Genomic DNA, 21397 nt, shown 5'->3' with positions numbered 1-21397 from the left:
TTAATAGACAATATAAAACCCAGAAGAAAACTCAGTAACAATGACAAAAATAAGAATGAAAATGAAAAATAGTTATAGAAAAGTGTAAGACAAAAGGGCCTACTGCTCTACCACAAACTAAAATGTGCATAGGGAGTGCATGGGCTGAACATATTTTTTCTTACTCCAGCAGCTTCCAAAATCTAAAGCTATAACTCCCTTAGATACCCAACTCAAATGGAAATTATACCTTTCATACTAATCAATGGATAATACATCCTAGAAAGTTAAAGAAATTTGTGTAGAAATTTGCATAAGAATTTAAATAGGACATATCAGAAATTCCTTGCCCTACAAAGGGCTGTGGCTGGGAATTCCAGACATTTCTATTTGCTTCCTGCCCCAAATGCTGCCATTTCTGTGGTCCAACTCCTAAACCCTCAGCAGAGTGTATATGCTGTGCCTTTCTAGTGAAGAGTCTTTCAGCTGTGTTCATAAACTTTGAGGAAATTAGGATTTGAACCTTTGGTTTTTTGGTCTACTTTGTGGATGGGAGACAGGGAATTAATTTCTACAAAGACTGATAGTTTTTTAAGTAAAAGTTTGTCCTAATTAACTATGTAGTCCTCCTGTGTAACTTGCTAGAGATCAGAGACACAGTCAATGGGAAGAAGTACAATTTTGAAGTGTAGGCAACTGACTCAATTATTACAACAGAAGACATTCACACTGGATTCTCCAATGATTTCACTGCCATAATGTTTCTTTGTAGCCCATTATCCAAAAAAAATATTAAACACTATAAAACTTTTTCTTACTCTAGATAGGGACTACCTAACAAAACAATTGCCCTTGCATTAAAACTGATAGCTCCTAATGGCAGATGTGAACTCTGCATATCCTGACATTGCCATCCATGGTCACTTTTTTTACTGTGTCTAACAGCATTAGCATGTATGAGAAATTAAAAATCACATGCTCCTGAATACATAAGTTAATGTATTACCTCTCAAACTTATAGAGGAAACAAGATTACCACAATAAAAGTTTGAGCATACAATTATAATGGAAAAGCTTGTTTCCTGGGTGGTAAATAGCTCCAAGTCCTCTTTTGCATCCAGCTTAAACAAATTGTTCTCCCAACATGCCTAGAAAGAAAAATATCTGTGTGTCTGAAGGCATCTTTTACAGATACCATCTACAAGACAAGCAATGCTAAATAATGATGCTTGCAAATCACATGCTGACAGTTTTTATTACAAAACTTGATAAAGCATTTAGTGATATCCACTAGCATGAGAGCTAAATTTCAAACAACAGCATGCCTCTTTTAGAGTGTATTCAGGTGAACACATTATTTGTATAACTAGACAGACATCACACACTTCCATAAAGAGAGGATATAAAACAAGAATACATGGTAAAAAGAACTGTGACTTTCCAAGTATGACATTAGAGAACAGCAGCAGTAAAAATGAGTAATATTCAAAGAGAGCTATGAGCTCAAATGAGATTGAATACAATCCTTATCAGTACTATTGAGTCACTTGCCCATGTATTTTGGGATATTTTACCATGGATGTTTTACCCAAGCTTCCACCACTTTTTCCAGAGCATTGTGCTTTGACACTGCCACCTCTTCACTGCCACCTGATAACCCCTCAGTTCTACCCTGAGTTCTCAGGAAATGGGGATTTGTCCACATCTGTCCAAATATGACTAAGAAGCAGCAGAGAGCAGAGAATTACTCACTTCTACCTCCCAACAGCACACACACATCTGACCCCAACAACCTTCAGTATTTCCTAAGCCTATTGCTAACAGGTCACATTCCTGGAGGGGACAAGTTGGTTGGTTTTTATTTAAGAGACAGTTTAAAGCACACACAAATAAATAAATAAATTTTATTGCTGTTTTTAAAAGTAACTCACATCTTCACTGCAAGAAAACCCCCAAAATAAAATAGTCTTCATGGAAGTAAGTTCTGTGCGCCCAGCTTTTCTACACATTAATGTCTGAGGCTACAAATAAAGACTATAAATTGTATCCATCCCTAGGTAGCCATTCCAAAGTGCATCTCTGAAGAATAATCTCTAGTAAGGAATAAGCAGCCAGTCAGTTATTTACCTGTAAGGCACGTTTGTGAGAAAAAAGTTATATTAGCTTATGTTGAAGCACTCACTGTCCTGTTGGCTCTAAAATTGTCATTTCCTAGAAAAGTGTTAGGCAGTCTCTGTTAGATGAGGTAATGCCTTTGGAGCACCTACTGGAAAAGCCTTTGATTCATTTACCAATGAATCAAAAATACAAACCACAACAGCATATTTATTATATGCTTTGGGAACAGACAAGGGAATTAATAGCTCACTCCCAGCCCCTTCCATGCAAAAAAATATAAAGAGTTTGTTCTAATAATAAGTCTCTTTTCATGCTGGGTGCTTGTCTAATCTAAGATGATATTAACTGAATCTCTTCAGACAACACTTGCTCTACACCAGTTTCCTACCGCTACAGCAAAGCATGGATTAAGTGATGGCTGTGAAGGGAGTGCATAGCCTGGGGGAAGAAGAAAGATGAGCAGAGATGCGCATATTGCTCACTTCAAGTTCTATGCTTACATATTTTTTAAAACTAGAAAAGACACTTCTATTGAAAATATACCACTGGGAATACTGAAAGAAGGTTTAAATCATTATGGAGTATACAAAAGGGAAAGACTTGTGTGAGGCAAGGGCTGACAGACTAATAAGAGAACTCAGCTACAAGCACCAGAGGCTCTTGTTCTCTGTTTTGGGAGAGAAATAGATCTGCATAAGCAAGGGACAGATTTAAAAAATACTCCTTGGGAAGGTTTGACTTAACACATCTTACTTCAGCTAGAAGCTGGCTGAGAGTGTGCACACAATTCCTCAATGTGACCCAGCTCATACACAGAATTTGCTGTGCCAAGCAATGAGATTTCTTGCAATCATGATGAACATTTTTTCATATGCATGCCACATGAAAACCATCAGTACTGGGTTATGCAAAACTCGTGTTAATGAAAGACTTAAATAAAAAAACCAACATAAACCCATAACCCTAATGAAAAAAATAAAATTCCATCCTTGACAGTCATTAGACTAGGTATTCCAAACCTTTTTGAATACTTACTGCAGGCAATTGTTACTACTTCAACAAAAAGAAGAAAGAAACATCTGATAAAAATTTATCTAGTCCTACAGTTAAGCTGCTTCCCGAGGAACCTCTATATTATACAATAGCCTGCAAAAGATAATGCCACTTTCAAATACATCCATTAGCCTACCCAAATTAAATGTGTAGTTTCTTTAATTTTAATGGCTTCTGTTATTTCACTATTTGTATATACAAATATATACCTCAATTTCATATTCTATGGCAGCCAAGGGCTTTGGATTTATCAAATTCAGCTCCAACACAGGCTTTGCTGTCTATTCTATCAAAGTCTTAGCTAGTTATTAAAATTATATCCACTGTGGATTATATTTGTGCAGCAAGAAAGTGCTTGATATGGGTGGTGGTCACAGAGAAATTAATGCCAATTCAACATAAAGCATATCAAATCTCAGGCTCTCATATGAAGGGCTGGACTCATCTTTTTGTTCTGCCACTGAAATTGGCAGCAAAAACCAGATGGTTTGTTCATTCCCTGAGACACTGCTAAAGGGTTTTGGGCAAAGGAATAAAATCAAAGTGAAAAAATTCAGAGATTTTAGTTTATTAAAAGTTCCATATAATTCCAAGAACTGCTGATAAATATTTCTTTTCCAATTTTTCACCTTTAGAGGAAAAGATGCACATTTCTTTCCCCTGAAAATAATCACAAACATTAGCAAGCAAACCCCTTAGGCCCTGAGCCTCTCCTTCTCAGCAAGATGCTGAAATAATCAGGAACTAATTTCATCCATCTTTCTCACACAAGCTACAGTAATTCCATTTGTGCCAGACTTCCCCAACATCATTCCTTTCCAAAACAACAGCATACAGTTGTTTCACAGCTTTAGGCTGCAATTGCCCACATTTCCTAAAATTTATAAATGTGGAAATAGCATTTTCCCCTCTCCTTTTTGACCTTGTAATTCAGTAACAGGCTCTTACTCAGCAAAGTATTTCCAGCCTCTGCCGCATAAACCATGCTTTGATTTACCAGGTACTTAATTGTTGAATGCCTACTCCATCAGCTGCTGCACTGGCTAACTGAGAACTCTGCAAGGCTTCTCCTGCTCTGCTGCTGCAGCTCAGTGAGCTCCAGAACACCCTGATTACACTCCAGAATTGTACCAAATTTAAAATAGAAAACCACACAGATGCATCAGGATCTGTTAGTCATTCCCTTAACAGCTCTACCATGCCATTAAGAACTAAAGAATCAAATGTGAATTAACTTATTTTAGGAATTTTCTATTAACATAACAAAAATGATGGTCCTACTGATATCAACCTCCTTTCACATGAGAACTTTGATACTACTATTGTCTTTTGCATAATGCATTATTAAACATTTCTTCATCCTCTGTGGAAAAAAAAAAACCAAACTCATTTTAAACCATGTTACCTTACAGTTTATGAAAGGTTTCTGTAACGTAACTCACCTAAGACTTCTGGTATTGAATAACCTTTGTAAAAAATAATTAATGGTTACCTAAAGTAATTACTTTTAGCATGTGATACAGTAAGTTGAATACAATAATTTTACCTGCCACTTCTCTGAAGTGCAAATATGATGCCCTTTTCCTGAAAAGGAAGCAGCTTCTTTCTCAGTCTTTCAGGTAGGAAGGACAGCTTAGCATCAACATCCTCTAACTGAGAAGCTTTGAGTGAAGGTGTTTCCTGGAGAGCATTGGCCATGCTGAACCAGAGGGAAACAAAAGAGAAAGAAGGTATCTTACCCACATGGCAGAATAGAGAATAAAGCTTGATGGAACAATACTCCATCTTGAAATAATCAATATCTACACAACTTTCCTCAGTTTTGAGAATTCTCTCTGGAAGGCATAAAATGGTGCAGATGCTGGAGAAAGAGTATACCACCTCAGTATCCATAAAATATTCTAACTATTCCAGGATGAAGAGGGCAGCATGTGTCTCTTCCTTTACACTATGAAATAATTATTTTAGCAAATATCCTATTCATGAATGGAAGCTATTTGCCATTCAAATTGAGCTTACTATTATTACAATGTAAATGGTTGATGTAAGCAGCATGAGAAAGCATGATCAGCAGCTTGCAACAGCTTCCTTCTACCCTCATGGAATCCGGGTGAGGAGGCAGAACAGGCAGATGGATTCAGGTGAAACCATAGGGCACAGTGAAAGCATTCCTAAGGAACTCTGCTTATGAAGCTTTGGCTACAAGACCTGTTGTACACTATCCTGATGTGGTGTGGGATCACTGAGACCCCTGCTGTGAATCTCTCTCAGTTAATACTGTCTTAAAATCAGAGACATACAAAGGAAAAGAACAGTGGACTAGAGAGTACAGCAAATATACGACACTGGGAATTTGTCACATCTGGAACAAAAGAAAAAGGAGCTGTCAGTACTGTTTACAACAATGAAGAGAGGGAAAGGACAGGGAACAGGACACAAATGTTCTGAAAATCCACTAAACTGCTGTAGAATTCCAGAGAAATTAAGGTTTTGGTGGATCTGTCAATGGCATTGCCAGCCAGGCTAACGACATTCAGGCAGACAGAAAATGAAAAAGTGCTTTTTTGGGTTACAGGATGAATTACAGGCATGTCTACCAGGACACTCATCAGGCATTCAGGGGAATGTAAAGAAAATGCTGTGGATGAGCCTCCAGGCAAGTTCCATGACATTCTCATTGTGGAAGAATTGAATAGGGTAACACTGGAACTTCCAGGCACTCCTTCTTGGGCCACCACTACCACTTCTACAAAGAAGGGGTTCAAACACAACCATTCTGACATACAATTCTGCTGGGCAATGAGGGAAGAATAGTGAATTTAAATTTAAAATACTGATAAACACACAAAAGTTAGGACATAAGCATTGCACTGACTGTGGTAATTTTGTTCCCCATTTTTCTAAGTGGAATCTTTGGTGTACCTTCACAGAAACAACATTCCCATACCTTGGGCCTCTGGAATATTCAGCAGCAGATAAAAGGACTGTGATGAGCATAAGGCTCTTTCATGCACGTCCACCACAGAGCTTTGCTTAACAGAAGATGGAAAGCCCCTGTGTGCCCAAGACAAGCATTTTCCAGAAAAAATTCATAAAGCTCCAGTAAATAAATACCTGCTTTGGTTCTGCTGAGCAAACACAAATGTTTAAATTCTAACTGTTGGGAAAATAACCGTAATCAGTTCTATCACAATATTTTCCACTGAGTATTTTTTTCTTTTAAAACTTGATTAAGGTAAGGTACTTCCAGACTGCTGGCAAACAAACAAAAACTAAACATTTCTGTAAGCCAAGCTTCAACAATGCTGCAGTATTGGTGGGCCCAACAAAGCTGTTCAACACTCAGTTCTGAGACTCACCTCTAAAGAAAATCTGTGACTCATTTTCTGTGATAATTTTCCATTCTATAAATGCAGAGATAATAATGTACTTATGATCAACTTGCTACATAGCTTGTTGTGAGTGACAATATGAGAATGAAATGTTAACATAATTAACTTTCTGTTGAACGAGATCATGACAAGATCCTTTTACTGAAACACTGAATAGGAACCATGCAGTTTCAGAAGCATAAATCTGAATTAGAGGAGGCACATGAGTCATCAGTACATAGCAATACTACCATGGAAAATGTTTCTGCATCAATCATTAATAAGGTTAAAACTGACTTTGCAGATCTTAGAAAGCAACAAAACAGAAAGCACTAACTCCCAGATATGTACAAGTTTTTGTTTAGTTTTTTTCTCTAGGTGAATGATTGTATAAATGAATGATGAATAATTACAGACTAGATGAATAATGAAAGAACTCCACATGTGGTATACAATGACTATTAAAACATCATATACAATGATTGTGGCAGTGGTGGTCATGTATGTTTTCAGACAGAGTACTTATGTACACACTGTAGTAATGTCAAGAAATAAAAACAGTCTGTTTTAAAAAAGAATATAGTCAGTGTAGCAGAAGACCAATATGTATCTTTGTTCCAGCCATTGCAGATTTAAAAGAAGTAATGGGAGAGAGAAAGACTAGTGCATGTATTCTCTAACTACAACTTTCCATGTGTTTTTCTGCATTCTTAATGTGCTGTAATACAGATCACATCGACCTTCCCACATCTCCAGATCACAAGGTCTGGAGCTTCATTTATTTCAGACAAAATAGACCCAAAAGATTTTGTGTGGAGACCTAGCTTTTCACTCAGAGACTTCATTCACCTGCACAAGCTTCATAAGTTAAAAAACTCAAACTCTTGAGAATTTACTCAAGTGTTTTACAGGAAATTAGGGATGAAATAGCTGAATTACTAACCCCAGTATCTATTAATCTAAAATTGCTTAAGTATCTCAGGACTAGACAGTGGTAAATGATCCCAGCTTTTAAAAGCAGGGATGAGGAAGATTCATGGACCTACATCATGATTCAATCATAGGGCATAAAAAACCAGTAAAAAATTATGAAATGCAGAACCCATAAACATCAGGATAAATGCATTTATTTGGTGGGAGTCACCATGTGTTTTGTAAAAGTGATTCCCATTTTTCTAGTTTGATGATGTTTTTTTGAAAGGTACAACAATGTACCTATAAACTGTTTGATGCAGTCCAATTCCCACTACCTTTCAAAATTGAATTAAAACAGAATGAATTTTATAAACATATTTGTTTACTAAGAAATTCCAGGAAAATTTCCAGGAAAGCATTTGAGAAAGTCTCTCAAACTTCCAAGAAAACGAAGCTGCCATATAAAAAAATTGCACTGACACATTTCTTTTTAAAATTCAAACAAGTAGACAGTTCATACATGAGAGAAACAACATCAGCAGTATTTCCAAGTAATCTGCTCCAACTTCTATCATGTTCAATCAGTCATAAATGATCTGGAAAAATAAGTAGCTACTGAGGGATAAGGGCAGTGCAAATAATAAAACAGAATTTCTTTCTAATCAGTGCTACTGCAATACTGCATTTAACTATAGGCCCTTATCCTTCCAGAGGCAGCAACTGAGACCTAGCTTGTTGAGGATATTACCTCTGAGGCTGTTTCTTTATTGGAAAGTTGGGTGCAAGGCTGATGACAAGTTCAAGGACTACTTTAAGTTTTCAATTGGTGTTTGTCAACACATGCTGATTATGTAATATAAACTCACAGCTTATTTTTACAGGCCACTAAGTATAGCCCTTTAATGCAGCTCAGCAGCACATGCCTAAGACAAATGAGTCTTTCCACTAAGGGTTTTGCTTCATAAATTTCCTCATGATGGAATGCTCCATGACTGTGTGTTCAATAAAACTTAATAGGGAATTCAAGGCTCTAAGAACATCTTGGTTGATTGATTAATCAGCTATTTCACAGAATTATTTGGGTTGGAAGGGATCTCTGGAGATCGTCCCATCCAACCCTCTGCCAAGACAGAGTCACCTGGAGCAGGTGACACAGGAACATACCCATGTGGCTTTGGAATATCTCCAGAGAAGGAAAATCCAGGAGCTCCCTGGGTAGCTGTTCCAGTGCTCTGCCATCTTTGTAATGAAGTTCTCACTCGTGCTGAGGTGGAACTTCTGTTTTATTTTATGGCCATTGTTCCTCATCCTGCTGATGGGAAGCACTGGGAAGAGTCTGGCACCATGCTCTTAGCACCCACCTTTGAGATATTGATGTGGATTAATGAGATCCCCTTTGAGTCTTCCCCAAACTAAACAAGCCTAGCTTCCTCAGTTCCTTCTCTGAAGAGGGATGCTCCACATCCTTCATCACTTTTGTAATCTCTGCTGGACCCTCTCCAATAGCTCCTTGTCCTTCTTGCTCTGAGGAGCCACCAGTGGGATAATAAAGAATTGAAAATCTACCCAGCAGAACCCAGCATTTTAAAGAACATTACAAGAGAAAGCAATCAGACAGAGCAAAGGACATCACACCGTTTTTCAGCACAGAACAGTTTTTACACGGGCCGCTGTACCTTGCTGGAGGGAAGCGTACACCTCAGTACCTGCCTGAGGGCAAGTTTTTTATTTTACTTACGCTAGTCCCTGCAGCTGCAATCGCAGAAGTACCCGAGCGCACGATGCGAAGAGCCAACAGGAGCAACCGCAAGAAGTGAAACCTGTTACAAACACGGTTTGGGAACAAACAGCAGTCACCTGGCAGCTGGTCCCCAGCTGGCGACCGACCCCGAGTGCATCCCACCTCGGGCACCCCCTCACGGCGGCGGGCTCCGCGCTCGAACGGCCGCCGGGAAGTGACGCATGACCAGGGGTCACGGACGGGAAGCGCTTTTGGGCCCCAGGACCGCTTTTTCCTTATTTTTTTTTTTTTCTGTCTTCCCCATCCCTCTCGCCCCTGTCCCCGCTTCGCCATGAGCGAGTTAAAAAACATCTTCCCGCCCGGCCGTGCCTCGTGCCGGTCCCTGATCCGGGCGGGCTGAGGGAGCCGGAGGGGCGGGAAGGGGGAAGCGGGGCTAGGAACGGAGGAAGGCGAGGATGCCGCTAAGGGCCGGGCTGAACGGGGCAATGCTGCCGGCTCTCGGGGTCGGGAAGAGCGGTGAAAGCCGGGGCGAGGGGCCGGGAGGGCGAGAGGTTGCGGGGGCAAGCCCCGACTACAGCTCCCAGGCTGCCCCGCCAGGGTGCGGGCGCCGTGCGGCTGCAGGAGCACTGGTGAGGGCACCCAGCGGGACCGGGGAACTGCTGCTCAGAGTACACCACACGCCGGGAAGCAGGGGAGCGGCTCAGGTGCGGCTGCAGGAAAAGTGGCCGGGGCAGGGAGCGGAGGCCGCTAAGACCCCACGCTGCTACAACCGCGGGATCGCTCCGTCTGCCCGCGGCCATGGGCTGTACGCAGGGGGCGGGCCTTGCGGTGCCGGTGCGCCGCGCTTACTGGTGTTCACGGCTGTCTGTCAAGGCGATCGTGCCCTCACATTGGCCGTCGCCTTCCGGGCGGGCTCTGCTTCGCGTAAGCGCCGAGCGGCACCACTCCGCGGCAGCTCCGGGGGGAGGGAGCCGCGACGTTTATTGGTTCGCGCGGCCGTCCATCATTAGCGCTCCACGCAGCCATTGGTGGCGGCAGGCCGGGGGTGGGGCCTCTCTCCCCGCCGCGGCAGCAGCAGGAGGAACCCGGGCGGCGCTCGGCGCTGGGTTCGGCGCCCCTCGTGTGTGAGGAGCCGCCACCCGCCGGTCGCGGTGTCCCGGGAAGGAGCCCGGGTAGGAACCCGGGAAGGAGCGCTCCGCCCCGGTGAGGAGCCCGGGATGCCGCCGGGAAAGGCACTCCCGCGGGCGGGGGTCGCAGTGCGCTGAGGGAGGAGGGGGGGCCGCGCCCGCAGTGCGCAGAGCGGGGGCAGCGCTGAGGGGGGGGCGCGGCCGCGGGGCCGGTGGGTGGCAGCCCGGCCGGGGGTCACGGTCCGGCGGGGCGAGCCCGGCCCTTCCCCTTCCCTAATATAGCCAGGGCTGGCCGGAGTGGGACACAGGGCTGTTCATCTATTATGTTTTAATTTTCTTAAAATTTCAGCCGCATGTTGGATAATTTTGTATGTGGGTATATCTATCGTATTATAGTATAAAGTGTAAGTAGACTCGAAAGCAAGCTACGTCACAGCCTGGTTTTTACCATCTCTTTTAAAAACCTTTTAAAATGAGTTTTCAGCACCGAAGAAGGGTTTCACTTTATGAGGAAGATGGAACGAGAAAGAAGTGAGGAATAGCTGTTTCTTACATGGGATCTAAGAATTATTCAGATCATTCACGTGAGGAGATTTGCACACATCCTACATGTTGGTGGATCTGTGTAATGTCCATAGAAAGCTGGATTAGGAGGGTGACGGAAAAAAAACCCAAAAAGAGTGGTGCCCACTATGCTTAGGGTGCATTGCCACATAGTACAATCTACCATAGTATTTGTTATCTTGGAGTGATTTTGCTAATAGTCTTAATTTTAAATTTTGATGCCCCTTTCTCATTGACCTGGAACCGAAGAGATCTTGTGTGCCCAAAGCAGAATAGGGAATGTGTTGGGTTTTTTTCTCTTTCAGTGTCTGACACTGGCCTTTTTTCACTGAGGTATTAACCTGCAGTTTTTAATGAGGCTGCTTTCTCCTGACTTGTCTTCCACCAGGAGTAATGTATTTGAGACATGTTTTTGGCTGAATATTAAGCAGCAATTTTACAGGGCAGTATGTCTTGTGAATGTTAGATTAGGAATATTTATTTACTAAGAAGTGAACTATTTACTGTCGAATTGAAAGGAAAAATGAAGTTCTGATTATTTTCCAAACTGTTTTGTTCAAATAGTTTGCTATTCAGGAGAAAGAAGTGGCAATGGAAACACATTTTCTTTGACAGTCTTCCATTGGCTTGGCATGCAGCTGATATTAAGCCTTTGTTTTACAGTAAGTACTGTGATGGCAAGCGTTTGAGTATTCTGTAAAAATTAAGAAACTTATTGCTTGTACTCCTCAATTTACTGAAGTCCCAATGGCAAAAAATTATGTTAAAACTTGTGTCCATTTAAATCTTGGAAGATCAAAAATGTGGTACTTTACTTGAAACTGCACTGCTTGGCCACACTTTATTTTAGAAAACTGTAAATTGCTATCAAGATCAGCTAGTACTTTTCTCATGAGTAAAACCAGGTTTGATTAAATATCAATAATTTTGAGGGGTGTGCAGTATACTGGGTTTGTTAGCAGGGCTTCAGAAGCTATTTGTTAAAGATTTGGGAAGGGTCAGTCACTAAATCTGCTGCAGTGGTTGTCTGTATTTTAATTTTGTCTTTTAAGAGGAATAAAGGAAAAGTTGAGGAGACGGGCACTACTACTTTGATCTTTCTCATCTTAAATACAATTCTGCCTCTGCCTTTTTTTCTTCTTTTAACTTAGATTAAGTTTTTTGCTTTCATTTCTTCTCCTCTTTCAGTATATGTGTCTTACACCATAGTCTTTATTTTGTGTTGCTGGCTTAAAGTATGTCCATGAAACTGCTTTAAACCAGCTGAATGGTTTAGGTCAAATGCTCTAGGCTCAGCTCTGGGTAGAACACAAATGCCACCGGTTTGGGGTTTACTCAGTTAAAAGGTGCTGTCAGTTTGCTACAGTGGCCAGTGTTAATTCGACTTCATGTCTTTGTATCGCCACTTTGACAAATCTACTTCTCCGCAGAGTTAATTTGACTGAGAGATGTAGACCCTCATCTTTTTAAATATCTTTATGTGTTTAAAGTTTCAAGGTGTTGTATTCCAGGCTTTTAAAAGTAACTGATACAGTTGCATTTTTTTGACACTTCGGGGAAAATCGGCCTTGACACCTTGTTCTCTGAGAGTGAGTTGTCAGGTAATGGAGCAATGTAAACCTTGAATTGGCTATAATGTGGCATATAGTCCATTTTATAAAAATCTTTTAAATATATCGGCAGCATGGTGAGCTAGACAACTCTATGCTATAACTTTTACTACCTGGATAAAAATATGAACCACATTGGATGTCCTGATTAATTCTAGTTATATGCAGCTGAAATTTTTCAGCGGTGCTAGAATTCTTATTTCAAAGATACGAAGAGAGTTAGGCAGTAGCCAGTTCATACAAAGTGCTGTAATTCATGGGTGTGACAGCTAAGGAGCTTTCGATTGGAGTGGGAGAATTTCCCGTAATCCTGGCATCACTGGGCTCAAGGACTGCAAAGGTGTTGTTGAGCCCAGTGGGGCTTTTAGTGGCAGTTTTCCTGTGTCCATCCCACCTAGGAATGGCCAGCTAGGAATGACCCAGAGGTTTTTGTTAAACGCTGCATTCCACATTGAGCCTTTTAGTGATGGAAAGAGGAATCGTTTGGCAGTGCAAGACCTGAATAATAAGGTCATTCACACCGTATTCTTTTAGGCAAGAAGAATCAATGTGACTTCCTTAATGGGATGGATACTCTGGCTCAATGGGAGCTCATTAAAGTTGTGGTTATGTGGTTCTCGGTGTATCCTCCTTGACTTTTCTTTGAGGTGGTGGACGAATGTGCTTTGTAACAATGCTAGGAGATTTTGGAGAGTGGTGTTGGAAAGCTCTCTTTCTGGGAGATGGTAAGTCAGCAACAGATTATGATTAAACATTGTTGGGAAAATGGCACTTTAGGCCTGCCTATAATCTTATTTTGGTTTCATAACTTGTTGAACGAATGTTTTAGAGGAAATAATGTCTGGAAACAGATTTATGAAGGGCAGCAGCCTTAATTACAGAACAGCTTGCACTGCTACCTCTTGTGCATAAGCTAGTCTCCTGCAGTTTAATGTATGTATTATGAGAATCCTGTCAATGTGTCATTTTTTGATATGCACTTTTCTCCAATCTATAGAATTATGTTTCTAAGAATATTTGGTTATTGTATGTTTGGATCCAGACTGCTGAAGCAAAGTGTAGATTTGAGATGGCTGTGGGATGCTTATTCCAGGGTTTCTTTTCTACTGCTTATCTTGGATCTCTGTAAGGAAATGGGGCATTACCTCTGAGCAGACATTAGTTTTGCATAAGCAATTACATACTACATTGTTCACCTGTCTTTTTTCATCTGCTGCTGAATTTTTGTTTTTTATTCTCCTTCCCAACATCTGTTCTTTTTGTTCTTTAATCTGTAGCTTGAATTTGTGTATAAAATGGAATTCTGTCCCTTATTTAGCACTTTAAACTTTTCTGTCCATTCCTCAGTTTTGTTTAGCAAAAACTAACTGCAGTGTACTGCAGTGTACGAAAGATCTTTGTCCGGTTGTGTATAGAGTGGTTTGAAGGCTGAAGCTTGTCAGGGCAAATGTCATAAATATCTTTAAAGCTGTGACTACATAGCATAGCAGAGTTGCTCCGTCTTTTTGAAAGCATAGTTTTGGCTAACTTGCATCTCTGAGTCAAAAAATAACCTCTAAAAGGTATCAAAATAGAAGATATTGTCGCTGGATTTGGTTTATCAAAAATCCAGTCCCGAGTTTTGTACTTTTCTAGAAAATGCTCTGTAGAGTTAGTGAGCTCTTAACCTACTGAAATCATTGTAAGAATTGTTCCCAGCCAAGTGAAGTGTGATAGGTTGCTGTAGGTATCCAGCTAAAACATTTTAATTTATGTTAAGTGAAGCAAGACATAAATAGATGCAGTCCTTGCAATACCTGCTGCTGTGAGAGAGGCCATCGTGGTGCCATATCCTTGGGTTTTTGTTCCTGCCCTCTGCCACCTCCTCTGCTCTGTTTAATGAGCTGTTACTGGGAGCACTTTCCGAACTTCTATCTGTGTAAGATGTAGGTCTCTTATTCTATCATATTGAAGCATCTATTGGGAGACTTGGAGGAGCAGTTTAACTGGCAGATGGAGAAAATGGTGACTGGAAGTGAGATCAGTGACTTCTTTAGTGCAGCTGACTCTGGAAAAGGCTGTTGGTGTGCAGCTGGTGAGTGAAGTTTGAACTAATTTGAGTGCTTCTGCCAACTGCAGATTGAGGAGTGTTCTCACAGTCCTTTCTCCTGTCAGAACTCTGGGCATCAAAACCTCCTGCTGGTGCAGAGAAGCTGGGAGCAGTTGCATCATTGACCAGTGATGGATCCACAGGCAGATTTCCATCTGTTTTCATGTTCGAAGTGAACTTGGAAGAATTTGGTATGTTCTTATGGAGATACGGCAGGAATTTTGAGAGGTATTGGAGAATTCCAGGCTTAGATCAAATGTTCGGTTTTTGTACCCAAATGAGGCGGTAGCAAAATGAGGAAATCAGTTTGTGGGGAACTCTTGTCCATGTTATCACAGCATGATTTGAAGCATTTCAATAGATGGTACAGAAAAAAGCCTTTTTCCTTTAAAGCATTGTTAATCCCTCAATATTTTGGATTAAGAGCTCCATTTCAGGTTCAATGTGCTCTGTAGGTGTTGAAAAAGAGTATTAGAATCTTTCTAATTCTTTTTTTTTCTTTTCTAATTCTTTCTTTTGTATTTCCTTAAATCTATTCCATAACTTAAAGCAAGAACCGAGCCTTTACCAGTTCTTGTCTTCCCCAGATGTAGCTGGATTGGTTAGCAAAGCTACACACCTTGGCAGAACTTGGACTCAAAATAAAACCTGGTTTGCCTTTTTTTAGTTGATGGGTCCTTGTCCTTCCCTTTGGGAAGTCAGATAATGTCTGAGCAAGAACTTTTGCCTAATGGCTTTCCAAGGGAAAACCAAGAGAAACTGAATAATTTTCTTGTGGCAGTGATATACTTTAGTGGCAGAAACTGGTAAAATGACAATTAGATACTCAGCATCTGCTGATAGTAATTTACCGTTAGAATTGACTGTAATGAGTCCTTAATTTTTACGTGTAATGAAGATGACAAGTTATCAGTCTCTTAGTTTAGGTATTGTGGTTTCTTCTTTGTTTTAAGCACATCAAAGTGATCTTTAATGTATTTTCATTGCACTTAATCTCTAAAAAGGCTTCTAGCTGTGTGTTTGGTTGCACATTGCATTATTGTCATGGAAAAATAAACCGCTCTTTCAAGAGTTTAAAGCTGTACCACAAAGCAGTGCCAGTATTGCTCTGAGATGCCGTTCTTGTGGTGGGGATTGGAGGAGGAAAAGGACTCCCAATACTTGGAAGCTGTAGGAATGCTACTGCAGTCTGGTTAGACTTGTGGTCTAATAAAAGGATATGAATTTTTCACACACACTGTGTTAACTTATAAAAATATTATGTTAATACTTCATGTGGGGATGTTTTGTTTCCCTCTAGTTTTAAATATTGGCTTCTGGAGAGGAACACCTGTTTTTATGTGGACATTCTTGTTACTGGGAGAAGCAACTGAGTCCAGAGTTAGCTTATATAGTAATTAATTAAATGCAGAAGAATAAATAATACCATGTTTTGAAGAAGATTTCTGAGCTTCAAATGGTACCATTAGACTAAATTCTTAAAGCAGTTATATGAAAAGAATAAATGGTGTTACTGGGCTAACTCAGTTAATGCAATGTATGATATTCCAACAGTTGGTTGTTCATCATGGACCATGATGACATGCTATTAGTTGCTACATCATCTTGTATTTCCTGAAACTCCAAAGTTTGATTTGAAAAGCACAAAGAGCAGTAGTCCTTATTAAGAGCTGCATATCAAAATACTGGTGGAAGCTGTCCCAACTCAGATCAAAGTCAGCTTTTTATCTGGCCTTTTCTGTTGAAATAGTGGATAGTGTTAAAAACTGTTTGTGTCTGTCTCTCTCCCTTGATCCATAGCAGTGTGAAGGCTTAAAATAGTAATGTTCCATAAAGATCAAGAAATGTAGATGTGTAAGTATTCTTTCAGTGTCTCTTGTTCTTTTCCTGTTTTCCAGTATGCAGTGAAATGTAGACTACTTTTAAGCAAGAGACTGTTTAGCCCATTTTTACCATGTGGAATAATTTGGGATGGGAGATCTTGAGAAGATTTTTCAGCTTTGGTCAGACAATGTGTGAATTCAGGCATGGTTTAGATCAGTGCTGACGGTTCTAAAGCGTGTGGCTTGATTGAGATCACAGAGATGTGATGGGGTTCTTTGTGGTGCATCAAAGTATTTTGTCTGCATGCTCCAGAAAGGCAGTAGAGCGTCCTGCAGGTCTCTGTCACACCTGCCCAGGCTGGGGGTGAGCAGATGATGAACTGACTGCTCTTGATATGAACAGTAAGAAAGTCCTGCCTGGTGCATGACGTGAACAGGCTCAGAGCTAATCCTGCTCATAACTTATTAACCTTGGGACTCTGCTGCTTGCAGTATCAGGAGTTGTTTTCTGTGTCCTTATTTTATTCATGTCTGCACATGCTGCAGTTACCCGGTTATAGTGGCACTGACTCTAAAACTTTTGAGCTGTGTTTGGTATATATAGGTTAGGTGTAGGTGTGGCTTCTGTAAGGAAGATAGATTCTCACATATGTTTGATGTTATAAAACATGGGAGGACATGAAATTGATTTTAAATTATTTGAAACCTTTAGGAATAAAGTACAAGTAAGTGGACTTTTTCTAGTTCCTTTCAATTTTAAGGAAAAGTTCTTCATCCTAAGAAAGCTTCTTAACGGGCTTTTGAAAGTAAAGTCTGATGAAAAATAAAATAGTCCAGTTGTTTCCCACTGAATCTAAGTCACACAGGTACCTTGGTATTAAATAGCAGTAATTATCAGTAAAATAATGGAATGTTTGTGGAAAGGATAGAACTCTTTGCACTGTGCACATTGCTTGAATGTGCCTGAAGACTGAGAGACTTTGGGTCATTTAGTCCAGTCCCTTCTTCTTACAGGAAATAATGCTTTCATAACTGTGTCAAACTTTATCTTAATGTTAATTAAATTGCTACTTATCTTCTTGCATGCTGAACAGCAGTTGTAAAATCTGGTTCTGATATCTACTGGCCTCCAGCCTGGCTGACTGGAAAACTTAGACACATGGGTTTGTGGCAAAGTTTTCCTCTAGATTAAGTAGCTTTTTTACCCATCTGTTATCTACTGAAGCCACATGAAATTAAGTTTTCCATATAAGTTTTTATCAGTGCAAATACCATTTTCTATATAAGGCCTTACCAGGACTTTATTAGAATGGCACTTCTGTGGCTTTTCTGAGAATAAATTGAATAGTAGTTACATCTTTAAAATTTGAATTTTCATAATCTTCATTGTCTCTGCTTTATCAGCTTCCTCTATAATACTACATGTAATTTAAATAGATTAGGCCTCCTCCATTTATTTTTCGAAGAACTATTACTTTATTAAATAGAGCTGTTTGGAACAATCTCTGCAACAATGTTTTTCTGTCAACTCATTTTTCAATGACTTTTGTGCCTTTAATTAATTAATTCTTTCCTTTAAAATTTGTTTAGAAGTCAGGCATGCAGTTATCTTTTCCTTGTATTTAGGTCTGTGCTTTTTGCTCCAACACCAAATGATACCATCATGTATGTTGTACTGTTGAAAAAAATCTCTTCTTTGGGACTTGTGATCTGATAAGAGGCTTCTAATTTTCTGTAGTTAGTGGGTATGGCACTTTCTGAATCTTATTTTTCCTTTCAATGTGCTCTTTCAAATTCAGTTTCAGATGTGCTGTAGTGAGGTTTGGTGTATTTGTTCTTTTTCCGTTTATATGGATAATGAATCTTTTGTTAGAAAGTTCTGACTCAGGCTGGAACTTATTTCTGACTTCCAAGGCTTACCTTTTGGTTGGTCAGTGTATTTTGGAGTGGATTTTATTTTTGGTTTTGTCTGTTATTGAGTTGTTGTTTGGTTGTTCTTGGTTTTTTTCTTTTTCTTTCCTCTGCATTTATTCTTCCAGCTAAATTTGTGGTTATTCTTATTAAAGGGCTTTCTTCCCTTCTCAGCCTCTTTTCCCTGTGTCTTAGAGAGAGCAAGTTCCATAGGTATTTCACAGATGATTCTATACACACATAACACTGTTAAATGCTATATAATGTACATTAAAACATGTCAATTCTAATTCTAATATAACTGTGTGTTGTATATCTTTATAAGGAAATCGTACATCAAGGACAGCCTGATTATCCTCAATCGCTGGATTGTTGTAGTCTAAGACTATGTCAAAGTCCCTGTCCTGAATTGCCTGTAAAGCAAAGGCTTTTGGTCAGAGAAAAGCAGGATTCTAATAATTATTAATAGATATTCTATTAATTATTAATAATCCTTTGCTCAAATATTCTGACTACATGAATAAGATTCTTTGGAATTGATTTGTTCAGTAGTAGAGCAGTATTAAAATTGCTGTCTCTTTAAACCATCTCCTTTCTTTACCCTATCTTTGGTCCCGCAGAGAATGGATGTAGCCCTGACCTTCTGGTCTGCTCACACTTCCAGAATATGTTAGGCATAATGCAGGTTGTTAATGAACACCCTCCAAATGTGAAAAATCTGATCTCCAGAAAGATTTTCTTTTCTGCTCTTTTAAGCTTTCAAAACCTCTTTGCTCCCAGAATTGGATGTTAGTGCCTGTGTTCAGCTTGGGAATACTGCATTTGGAATTTGAATTTTGAGGGCAAGTATTTTTTCTCCTGTGAAATTTGCACTGGTTCAGACATGTAACCTTTGAAGTATTTTTGAAAAAAAAACAATCGTGCTTATATTTTAATTTTCTCATCTCTTAATACTTGTCCAAAAACCAACTTTCAAGAAAATTCCTCAATGAAAATCACTAAGTTCTAATGCACTGCATTAGTTTCTCATCTAAACTTTGAGGTACAAAAAGCCTTCAGAATATAAACACAGTGGTTACAGTATGTGTCCTATGATGAAATCCATCATACTGTAAAACAAATCTTCATTAAGTTAGGTATTCCTTCCCCTGTCCCCTCTAAGGAGGGATACAGTGTTTGGTTCACTAAGTTTCTTGTTTCAGTGATCATGCCATGAGAAAGGAGCCTGTGCCATCACAAAAATTGGTACTTAGTGTAAATGCTAGCATTGCGTGCTTGATTGACCACCCTGCTGCTTAAGAGGATGAAATATCTTTGCAAGGCAGGAGTTCCAGGGTGGCAGAATGCAATGCTGCCTGGTTTTTTCAGTTGGGTACAGGAGGAATCAGTTCTCTGTCTCACTTTTGCCTGGGTGCAGGCAATTAAGTTGCTAATATGAGATGATGATGTACTTTCAGAAGTGTCCATAAGAAAGTAACAAGGTGCTCATTTTGCTCGACTTTGACTTGTTGCCAGGATCCTCAGTTTTGAGGTCTAAGATGATGCTTAAGCAGCTGTTCCATGAGGCATTGTATTAGTGAGGCAATTGTGTTCTTACCTCCCTCTGACCAGAAAGTGGAACAAAGGAATTTAGAGGATTCAACTGCAATGCAGGGAACTGCTCAGCACTGGTTGTTAAACCTGTTTAGAATGAAGCTGCTGGAGAGGACACAAGCTCATTTATAAACAATGCAGGAAGACCAGCTGTAAGAATCCAATACTTTAATCTTCTGTGAGTTTTACTGTCTCTACTGGATATTCTCCTGGAATTGCTTTAGCTATAGCCTCATTCAAGAAGCTTTGCTGACATGGAAGACTTTGCTGATAAAATCTGACCAGGTGTCAAACTGTGAGATTTCACTGGATGAACTTAGTTTAAAACCTTATTCTAGGTGTCTGTGGGGTGTTTATGTCTGTACAGCTGTCACACATGATGACAGCACAATTTAACATGCAACTTGTTCTAGGCCTTGTCCTCAATTTAATGCACATTAATTGAAAAACAGGTGAACTGAAACAGTTGCATACAGTAAATAACAGAATCATGGAATCATTTAGGTTGGGAAAAACCTTTAAGATCATGGAGTCCGGCCCTTCCCTCAGCACTGCCAAGCACACATCATGGCCCCAAGTGCTGCATCTGCACATCTTTGAAATTTCTCCAGAGATGGTGACTCTACCACTTCCCCAGGAAGCCTGTTCCAAGTCTTTGACACTTTCCATGAAGAAATTTTTCCTAATATCCATCCTAAACCTCCCTAGCAGCTTGAGTCCATTTCCTTTTGTCCTGTTGCTTGTTACTTGGGAGAAGAGACTGACCCGCGCCATGCCAGAGCTTTCTGTTCGGGAGTTGGAGGGTGACAGGGTCTCTCCTGAGCCTCATCTTCTCCAGTCTAAACACCCCCAGCTCCCTCAGCCACTGCTCACAGGACTTGTGCTCCAGACCCTTCCCAGCTCTGTTGCTTCTCTGGATGCACACCAACACCTCAGTGTCTTTCTTGTAAGGGGTTTCATGGACAATTAAGAGTATCAAAATTATATCAAATTATTAGCTTTTCCATCTTTTACTGTGTTTTGGAAGGTTTTTCTGATAATGTCAGCTACTTGCAGAAGAGGTCTGCAGTTTATTTATGAGCATTCTTATACAGTTGTCTTGGGGCATGTGAATTTATATCTCAAGACTCTGTTAATCCCTGAAAACTGGGAACTTTACTGAAAATAACTACAAATCTTACTGTTTTATTGATATTTAAAATAGACATCTGTGATAAAAAGCCCCAAAGGCAGACCAGGTTTGTGATTTTTGCATATCTTACAGTGTCTCAGGGAGCTCACAGGGAGAAACAGTTCAGTCTTAAAGCAAGTTAAAATAGTTATTTTCTGTCATATTCAGCAAAAGAATAATGATATAGCTGCCCAGCTAATCAGAAACTTTGAAAACCAGGTGACAGAATTTTTTAGTAGTGGTTAGTAAGATAATGACTTTGCTGCATAGAAAGTTTTAAATTAACAAAAGTTTGCTAAATCTTGCTGCTATTGCTTTTCAAGTGCATAGAC

The 21397-nt window shown here is 40.0% G+C and overlaps 2 protein-coding genes across 3 annotated transcripts in view; one reads left to right on the top strand and one right to left on the bottom strand.

The window, feature by feature from the left end:
- Positions 1-9344, bottom strand: part of ZRANB3 (zinc finger RANBP2-type containing 3) — a 41294-nt gene extending 31950 nt beyond the window's left edge. The window contains exons 1-3 of the mRNA XM_058839807.1: positions 9340-9344; positions 9175-9256; positions 4697-4849 (exon numbers count right to left, since the gene is read on the bottom strand). Coding sequence (XP_058695790.1) covers positions 4697-4848 — 152 coding nt within the window. The 5' untranslated portion in view covers position 4849; positions 9175-9256; positions 9340-9344. The remainder of the gene's footprint in view (positions 1-4696; positions 4850-9174; positions 9257-9339) is intronic.
- A 917-nt stretch (positions 9345-10261) lies between these two features.
- The window catches only part of R3HDM1 (R3H domain containing 1), a 78428-nt gene continuing 67292 nt past the window's right edge, over positions 10262-21397 (top strand). For both annotated transcript variants that reach the window (XM_058839986.1, XM_058839984.1), the window contains exons 1-2: positions 10262-10380; positions 14633-14758. The gene's annotated coding sequence lies outside the window, so the exon portion shown is untranslated. The remainder of the gene's footprint in view (positions 10381-14632; positions 14759-21397) is intronic.

Source organism: Poecile atricapillus, chromosome 5 (assembly GCF_030490865.1).
Source record: "Poecile atricapillus isolate bPoeAtr1 chromosome 5, bPoeAtr1.hap1, whole genome shotgun sequence".
Taxonomy (NCBI): Eukaryota; Metazoa; Chordata; class Aves; order Passeriformes; family Paridae; genus Poecile; species Poecile atricapillus.
This window is presented reverse-complemented; position numbering and strand designations above follow the sequence as displayed.